Below are 9591 nucleotides of genomic sequence, written 5' to 3' on the forward strand. Positions count from 1 at the left end.
ATCCTAGTTTATTCCTAGTAGCTCCCAGCCAACGTAGTGTGTGAACAAGTACTGAATGTTTTGTTTAGGCTTGGTTCTTATGTGATTTTTTCTTCAGAGACTGACAAGGAGGCCAAGAGCTGGAAGTGAGGCTATATATGCAGTGCTTTGTTTGATGGGGAACTATCTTAGTGTGCCAGTATACGCTATAGTGGTTTGTACTGATAATTCCATGCTAAATTTCTACTCAGTACCAAATGAAACTTGCTACTATTGGTAACATGTGTTGGATACATATGTGTTCATGACTATTGGTAATATGTGTTGAATATGCTATATTGGTCATATAAATATATTTGTGTTTGATTTCTGTGAAAATGAGTTGATATAAGAAAAAACAAAATTAAATGAGGCAATATAGTCACTTTGCCATCTGCTGGCAGATGGCAAAGAGCTTTGCCATCAGCTGGCAGATGGCAAAGAGGCCACGTGTCATCTACATGTAAAATTTGGGCTGGCCTATTTAGGCTCTTTGCCATCTGCCAGCAGATGGCAAACTGTTTGCCATTTGCTGGCAGATGGCAAAGCATGCAGCCTTTGCCATCTGCTGGCAGATGGCAAACAGCCTGTAGCCTTTGCCATCTGCTGGCAGATGGCAAAGTATGCCGTTAGCCTTCTAACGGGGCTAACCCTGTTAAGAGGCTTTGCCATCTGCCAGCTGATGGCAAAGCCACAGGCTCTTTGCCATCAGCCAGCAGACGGCAAAGAAGCCTTTACCGGCAAGGTTTCAGACAAACTGTTTGCCATCTGCTGGCAGATGGCAAAGCCTTTGTCATCCGCCGACCATGCCTTTGCCATCTGTCATGGCAGATGGCAAAGTGCCAGATTCCAGTAGTGTTCCTATGACTATGAGATTATGCAACTCCCGTTTACCGGAGGAACACTTTGTGTGCTACCAAATGTCACAACATAACTGGGTGATTATAAAGGAGCTCTACAGGTGTCTCCGAAGGTACATGTTGGGTTGGCGTATTTCAAGATTAGGATTTGTCACTCCGATTGTTGGAGAGGTATCTCTGGGCCCACTCGGTAATGCACATCACTATAAGCCTTGCAAGCATTGCAACTAATGAGTTAGTTGCGGGATGATGTATTACGTAACGAGTAAAGAGACTTGCCGGTAACGAGATTGAACTAGGTATTAAGATACCGATGATCAAATCTCGGGCAAGTAACATACCGATGACAAAGGAACAACGTATGTTGTTATGCGGTTTGACCGATAAAGATCTTCGTAGAATATGTGGGAGCCAATATGAGCATCTAGGTTCCGCTATTGGTTATTGACCGGAGACATGTCTCGGTCATGTCTACATTGTTCTCGAACCCGTAGGGTCCGCACGCTTAAGGTTTCGATGACAGTTATATTATGAGTTTATGAGTTTTGATGTACCGAAGGAGTTCGGAGTCCCGGATGAGATCGGGGACATGACGAGGAGTCTCGAAATGGTCGAGACGTAAAGATCGATATATTGGACGACTATATTCGGACTTCGGAAAGGTTCCGAGTGATTCGGGTATTTCTCGGAGTACCGGAGAGTTACGGGAATTCGCCGGGGAGTATATGGGCCTTATTGGGCCATACGGGAATAGAGGAGAGAGGCCAAAAGGAAGGAGGCCTGCGCCCCCCCTCTGGTCCGAATTGGACAAGGGGCGCAGCCCCCTTTTCCTTCTTCCTCTCCCCCTCTTTCCCCTTCTCCTACTCCAATAAGGAAGGAGGGAGTCCTACTCCCGGTGGGAGTAGGACTCCCCTTGGCGCGCCCCCTCCTAGGCTGCCCGCCCCTCCCCCCTTGCTCCTTTACCAGCATGTCATACTTTGGTTCGGCGGTATTGTTGGATGAAGCGGCCCGGACCGATATTACGCGTACGCTTACGCGAGACTGGTTCTACCGACGTGCTTTGCACACAGGTGGCTGGCGGGTGTCAGTTTCTCCAACTTTAGTTCAACCGATTGTGGCTACGCCCGGTCCTTGAGAAGGTTAAAACAACACTAACTTGACAAACTATCGTTGTGGTTTTGATGCGTAGGTAAGAACAGTTCTTGCTCAGCCCGTAGCAGCCACGTAAAACTTGCAACAACAAAGTAGAGGACGTCTAACTTGTTTTTGCAGGGCATGTTGTGATGTGATATAGTCAAGACGTGATGAGATATAACTTGTTGTATGAGATGATCATGTTTTGTTGAAGTTATCGGCAACTCGCAGAAGCCCTATGGTTGTCTCTTTGTTGCATAAGATGCAAGTGCCAAATAATTGCTTTACTTTATCGCTATGTGATAGCAATAGTTGCAAGAGCAATAGTTGGCGAGACGACCATGTGACGACACATTGATATAGATCAAGATGATGAAGATCATGGTGTCGTGCCAGTGACGATAGAGATCATGACAGTACTTTGGAGATGGAGATCAAAGGCGCAAGATGATCATGGTCATATCATGTCACATATTTTGATTGCATATGATGTTTATCTGTTATACATCTTATTTTGCTTAGTTCGGCGGTACCATTTTAAGATGATCTCTCACTAATTATCAAGAAGTGTTCTCCCTGAGTATGCACCATTGTGAAATTTCTTCGTGCCGAGACACCACGTGATGATCGGGTGTGATAGGCTCTACGTTCAAATACAACGGGTGCAAAACAGTTGCACACGCGGAATACTCAGGTTAAACTTGACGAGCCTAGTATATACAGATATGGCCTCGGAACACTTGAAGAGTAGCTGAATTCAACATAGAGCAGGTTACAACAGCAAACCAGTTAAAGAAACAGGTTTAAAACATACCTGTTGCGCCATTGGAGTTTCAATTCCATCCTTCAAATATGAAAATTGTTGGTATGAGTAAATATAGTAATGCAAGAGCAAAGGAGTATGAACCATAGCTACAGAACCTAACCTGAGAACAAATCTTCTTCTCCTTTAAGAGTTGAGTTGGGATTCGGAGTGGTGGTCTTCGTGCTTTGGGCACTGCAGTTCCCTTACTAACTGTTCGTGTTTGGGTGCTCTGTGGTGGAGACGGTGCTGTGTCAACTGGAACTGGGTTACTAGATGCCGGGGTTGGGGTTAGAAGGGGTGTAGTTGGTTCTCTGTCCAACTGGGTAGGGGTACAATCTACGAGAGTCTGGGTTATGTGTGGTGGATCTGGTCCTTGGGCAAGTACAACCGTGGTTCTATCTGCATCAACTGGTAGCACTATCTTTTCTGAAGACCGTGTTGTTACCCCCTTAGATACTGCCATCACCCTCTCCAATTCAAATGGCTGATAAACAAGAAAAGTAATTGGAAGTATAGACATTGTATGATAGACAAGTGCAATGGATAGTGGGGAATAAAAGAGGGCATGAAATAATTCACATCTATGTTGTCTAACCAAACACGATAGCATGACACAATTTCATATATATGATGGCTAACTAAACAGGATAGCATGACACAATTTCACATTATGATGGCTAACTAAAAAAGATGGAAGACATAGTTCGAAATATGATGACTATGTAAACAGGATGACATGATATAACTATATAATGTGTTTATTAAATAGGTTGGCATGCCATAATTCACATACATATAAGTCAAAATATGATGACTGTAAACACTAAACAGGATGAGATGATATAACTATATGGTGTCTTTATTAAATGGGTTGCCATGCCATAATTCAGATAGATGATGTGTATGTACTATGTAAACATGATGGCATGATATAATTCAAATATATGATTTATATAGTAAGCAAGTAAGCAGATGGCAATCCATATATGATGTAAAAACTAAGCAATGCAAGACAACATGCATGACATGGGTAATATAACCCTGCCAAGTTTGAACATAGACCTCATGGGGGAAATAGGACTGGTCATCAGTCTCTGAATCCTCCTCTGAGGAGCTCTCTGTAACCAGCAAGATGTCTGCTTCAGGAGGTAGCATTGTCTGCTCTGAATACCTTGTTTTCACTCCAGATACTTCCATCACCGCTTCAAATGGCTGATGCACAGGAAGAGTAGTTGAATATACAAACGTTGTCGACAAATGAAACACGTAATACAAAAAAATGATAGCATGATATAATTCACATACATGACGATCGACTAAACAACATGACATTGCATAATTCACATATATAATGCCTTTGCAACAAGATAGCATTGCATAATTCACATATATAATGTCTTGCAACAAGATGGCAATGCATAATTCACATATATGGTAATTAGACACTAAACAGGTGGCATTCACAAAAAGCATGTCTAAACTAATCAAATGACATAGCAATGCGAGGCACCATACGCACGATATGAGCAACATAACCCTGACGAGTTAGAGCATACACCTCAGGGGGGGGGATAGGACTGGTCATCTGTCTCTGAATCCTCCTCTGAGGAGCTATCCGTGACCAGTGAGATATGCGCTTTGTTAGATAGCATAGTCTGCTCTGAAGACCTTGTTTTCACTCCAGAATTTGCCATCACCGTGTCAAATGGCTGATGCACATGAAGAGGAGTTGAATGTACTAACATTGTTGACAAATGTAATATGTAACGAAAAAAGGATGGCCTGATGTAATTTACATATAAGATGACTGGCTAAGCAGGATGGCATTGCAAAATTCACATATATGATGCCTGGCTAAACAAGATGGCGTTGCATAACTCACATAAACGATGAATAAACTTAACAGATGGCATTCACACAAAGGATGTATAAACTAAGCAGATGACATATTTGATGTATAATGTAAGCAATGCAAGGCACCATATGCATGATATAACCAACATCAGCATGCCAAGTTAGACCAAAGACCTCAGGGGGTAAATAGGAGTTGTCTTCTCCTTCTGAATCGCCCTCAGAACAGATATCTTCCTCTCGATTACAATCCGAAATGCGTGGAGAGGGGCTGCCTTTGCGCCTACCATGGAGCGACGTCTGCATGAAATTTTATTGCCATGCAAGGCTCGTCTCTTTTGCTTTACATGTTCAGTTCCATTGTTTACAATAACTGTCATGCATAGGAATAAAACATAATGATTATGTAAGGAGTGCATGCAGAAATCTAGAGTGATGGTAGCAACCTGTGGATAGACCCAAAACCAATAATAGCAGACAAATAATGGCTTGCTTCTTTACTGTTTGTTTCCCACCCAACATGAAACTCATAGTAGACACCGGAGATTAACCAGACAGTAGATAGATACTATTGATTGCGGCCCCAATATGTACCCCACAACCATTTAAAAACTCAAGTTTGACCATTAGTTTGGAGTTGACTCAGAGTCTAATCGGTGAACAGGACGATAAAGTAGCATGTAATATTAAGCGATGCATAATGTAAGCAGACACAAAAGAGTGCGACCTCTCTTGCGGACTCGTGTAGTCCTCGAGGTCATTTGCTCGGTTGATGATGGTAATGCAGTTTTCATGGCTGCCGACGGCAGGGAAGAAGATCTGAGGCGGCGAAAGACAGTCTGGAGGCCGGATCCCTGCTGTGCTGGACCCTTCTGTCCTTGGAGCAGCTGATCTGGGGTGGACGACGTCACAGCAGGAGCGGGACAAACCATGCAAGGTTTTCTTTGACAGCTATCTGTAAGAGAAGTAATTCTGTAAGGGGTCGTTTGAATTGGAGGATTCCAACAATGCAGTGATAGGAAATAGACAGGAATAGGATAGGAATGCACATGCAAAACAGAGAATTTAAAAACATAGGATTTCTGCCAATCTGGGTGTTTGATTCACAACAATTGGAAGATCACAGGATGCAAAGAAGCATGGTGAGATTAAGTCAAACCACAAGAAAATGTACGGTTATAATGCTATCATGCTACTATCTCTTAGTCTTGTGCTTCATGAATAGGAATTTGAAAAGGAGGACAAGTGAAAAATTAAAATTCCTACGTTTTTTCTTCCAAGGAGACACTAAAGGAACAAATCCTACAGTTTTCCTTTGCTTCATTCCTTTGAACCAAATTCATGAATAGTACTCCCTCTGTTCCAAAATAGTTGTCGTTGGGGAAAACTAGTGTACCGATCGTCACGTTGCGATTTTTCTTCACTTTCCCATTTTGCCCTCCCGCTCACAGCTCTCACTCTCTCCCTGACCACCCGCTCTCTCTCCCCGACAGCTCTCGCTGTCTCCGACCCCGACCGCTCGCCCTCTCGTCGGCCAGTCGCTCGCCAGCCAGTCGCCACCCTCTCCCTCTCGTTGGTGTCTTCCTCACCGCAGTCTTGCTCCTCACCACCCATAACCCTAGCAACCCGCCTCCCTCTCGTCGGTGAAAGGTGTTATTTTTACCAGCTGGGGTGCTCGATTCGTGGCGGCGGTGCTCGATCCGTGCTGGAGCAGCGGGAGGAGGAGGCCAAGGTGGAGATCGTGGTGCGGGAGGGGGAGCTCGGCGAGACGGCGGCTGGATCTGAAGCGCGGCTGCTCCACCTTCCTCAGGGTGGCGGGGATCTCCGGCTCGCTGCAGAGAAGAAGGGCCCGACCGCTGGCGTCATCCGCCGCTTCCTCAGGGTTGGCGGCGGCGGGCTGCGGTTCCGGCGGAAGGGCGACACGTTCAAGGTGCTGCAGGTGGCGGACATGCACTATGAGGACGGGCGGAGCACCGCGTGCGAGGACGTGCTGCCCGAGCAGGTCGCCGGCTGCTCCGACCTCAACACCACCGCCTTCCTCTACCGCGTCATCCGCGCCGAGAACCCCGACCTCGTCGTCTTCACAGGTCCGGCCCCCACCCACCCCCTCCTCTTCCCTGCTCTGCTATTCTGTTAATACTTCGATTGACTAGTGATTCGTTGGTGCCGCCACTTCTTCTGATTCCGAGTTAAGAATTCAGAAGTGCCATGCAATGGTGGAGTAATCCCCAAAGAATTAAGAAATCAGAAGCATGAGCTGCACTGAAATTGGGTCTGGGAAGTTGCTCGTCCCCTGGGGTTTCAGTTAATCGATTGGTCTGTCCATCCAGGACGAAGATGAAATGGTCTAATTTATCATGACTGCCTCCACATGGAGGTAAAACACAAACAGGAAAGATGCAATAGTAGCCGGCTTTGTGATTATCTTCAGGTTACTGTCCTGCTTTTGTCATCTTGTTTCACGGGCGATCTTGGTGATGTTTCGAAGGCTGCAAATCTTGGTGATGTTTTAGTTATCATCTGGATTTTTTGGTTTTGCATGTGTGCCCTGTTATTTTTGTTTGCTGGCTCTGTGGTTCAGTGTTTCTGCACCTTTTCCCCCATGTCTGTATAGTGATTTGATGAACACATATGGGCTTTTGGCTCTGCTCGAAGTGATTCTGAATTTTGTTTGGGTAAGCTAGCTAGCTGAAGGTGAAGAAGCGACATATTTTGAATTCTATTCTCTGTACTCCACTTTCTCTTCTTGTCTCTTCCTCTCTTTCTCTTCTCTTCTCTTCTCTTTCATTTAAATGGAGTATATGGAGTAAAAATGATCAAGCCTCACAAAATGGAGAACAAAATACACATACATTATTTAACTGTGATTTAGAGTTATGATTATCTATATACCGCTGCTTCTGTAGTTTAAAAGGCTCAAGATCTTCAGTTAATTAGGAGTACTTTAGTGTAGGAGTATTCCAGATTTAGTGTAGGAGTAAAAATTAACTAAATCCTTGTTGTAGCACTACTCTTGCTTGTTAACACTACTCTTGCTTGTTAACTGAATTACTCTTGGCAGTTCACTACTCGAGGTGCTGGGCCGTGGCTTCGTCGAGGCGGACGACAGCCACTCCCGTGCAAACAAAGGTACAGGCTGGTCATGGTGGGCGATGAGGACGCCCTGGCCTCTGTAGTTACACGAGACAACAGTTTTTTGTGAAAATGTTGACTGAATTTGTCTCTGACTCGTCTCTCCACTTGACTGAATTCGCCTCTTTGTGCAATGTTGCTGCTGCAGGTGAGCATTCAGGAAAAGAACATACAAGTGCTCTTTCTTTAGTAAACTCTCAATTGCACTGTCTAGCAGAATCTTTGTAAGCAAACATCAACTTTTTTTTCAATGGAGTTGATACTCGTAGCCGAATGTACAATAATGACAGTTACTCCACACAAACAGTTTGGATACAAGCATACAGGAAAAGGATGAGCATACAGGAAAAGGATGATCATCCTTTTCTGCTGGAATATCAACTTTTTTGGATGCTCAACCATCAATAAACATCTTGGCTGAACTTCGGGAAAAGGATGCACCGAATCTTAGTAAGCTGATACTCATAGCCGAATTCTTTTGGATGCACATACAGTTTTTCTCGCAACATAAATAATGACAGTAAATAAACTCTCAGTTGCACTGTCCAGTAATTGAAAATAAATTACACCTTTTCAGTTAATTTAAATTAACTAAAACCTTTTGTACTCCCATGATCAGTGTTACTGTACAGTAATTCACACCGAATTTGTAAGTGCAAGTAGTGCTTGTTTTCAGGAGTAGGATGCTGATCAATAGTGCTTGTTTGGAGTAATTGTTTGCTCTATAGTGCATTTTTGCTGCAACCTAATCTGTGCAGTATCAAGCTAATTGGAAGAAAGCCAATTGCTTGCTCTCTGTGAACTGTTATGTGCTGGAGTATAGGATTTGTTGTTTAGCAAGGCTTCAGTAATTTTAGTGTTCTTCACTTCTCCTCTACTCACTTCTCTTCTCTTCAGTAAATTAAATTTAGGAGTAGTAGTAGTTCTTAGAACTACTCTGCACCTTAAAACTGCTCCTGTTAATTAACTGAAAAATCTTTTTTAAGTTAATTAACTTATTTTTTTCTGTTAGGAGTAGGAATAGTTCTTGGAGTGCAAAGAATTCTCTTCTCTTCTCTTACTCTTCTCTTCTCTACTCTCGCTCTCTTCTCTTCTCTTTGCTTCGCTTCTCTTCTCTTTCTCTTTCTCTTTCTCTTCTCTTTTCAGCAGTTTGTCTTGTGCCCTCCATCTTGTGCCCTCCATCTTCTTGCTCTCTTCTCTTATCTTCTCTAAATTATTACACATACTCCTCATCTCTTCTCTAAATTCTCTTCTTTACTGGAGTACTACTCTTCTCTTCTCTAAATACTCTTCTCTTCTCTTCTCTAAATTCACTCCTCTCCTCTCTTACTACTCTCCTACTCAAAAATCAAACGATCATACAAATGGATTATTATGGATTATGGAGTATCAGAGAGTGATCATACAAATGGAGTAGTAGAAATATACACATACAAATGGAGTATGGAGTAAAAATATATGGAGTACAAGGAGTAAAAATATATGGAGTAAAAAACTTGGAGTAAAATTTAAATGGAGTTACACATACAAGTGGAGTTAGACATACTCCAACATACTCCACACAAACAACATACTCCAACATACTCAAATATGGATTATTACAAACATATTTTTTTGCGGGGGATTATTACAAACATCACAAGCATCACAAGCATCATCACTAGCATCATAGCCTCATCGCAAGCATCATCACTAGCATCACAGCCTCATTGCACAAGCATCATCACTAGCATCACAGCCTCATCGCAAGCATACAAGCATCACAGCCTCATCGCAAGCATCATCACTAGC

The 9591-nt window shown here is 43.4% G+C and overlaps 1 protein-coding gene across 1 annotated transcript in view; it reads left to right on the forward strand.

The window, feature by feature from the left end:
• The first annotated feature begins 528 nt into the window (after nucleotides 1–528).
• The window catches only part of LOC123157769 (uncharacterized), a 13112-nt gene continuing 4049 nt past the window's right edge, over nucleotides 529–9591 (forward strand). Inside the window, exons 1-5 of the mRNA XM_044575980.1 lie at nucleotides 529–538; nucleotides 6120–6755; nucleotides 7730–7797; nucleotides 7949–8024; nucleotides 8108–8250. Coding sequence (XP_044431915.1) covers nucleotides 529–538; nucleotides 6120–6755; nucleotides 7730–7797; nucleotides 7949–7990 — 756 coding nt within the window. The 3' untranslated portion in view covers nucleotides 7991–8024; nucleotides 8108–8250. The remainder of the gene's footprint in view (nucleotides 539–6119; nucleotides 6756–7729; nucleotides 7798–7948; nucleotides 8025–8107; nucleotides 8251–9591) is intronic.

Source organism: Triticum aestivum, chromosome 7B (genome assembly GCF_018294505.1).
Source record: "Triticum aestivum cultivar Chinese Spring chromosome 7B, IWGSC CS RefSeq v2.1, whole genome shotgun sequence".
In the NCBI taxonomy this organism is placed as follows: Eukaryota; Viridiplantae; Streptophyta; class Magnoliopsida; order Poales; family Poaceae; genus Triticum; species Triticum aestivum.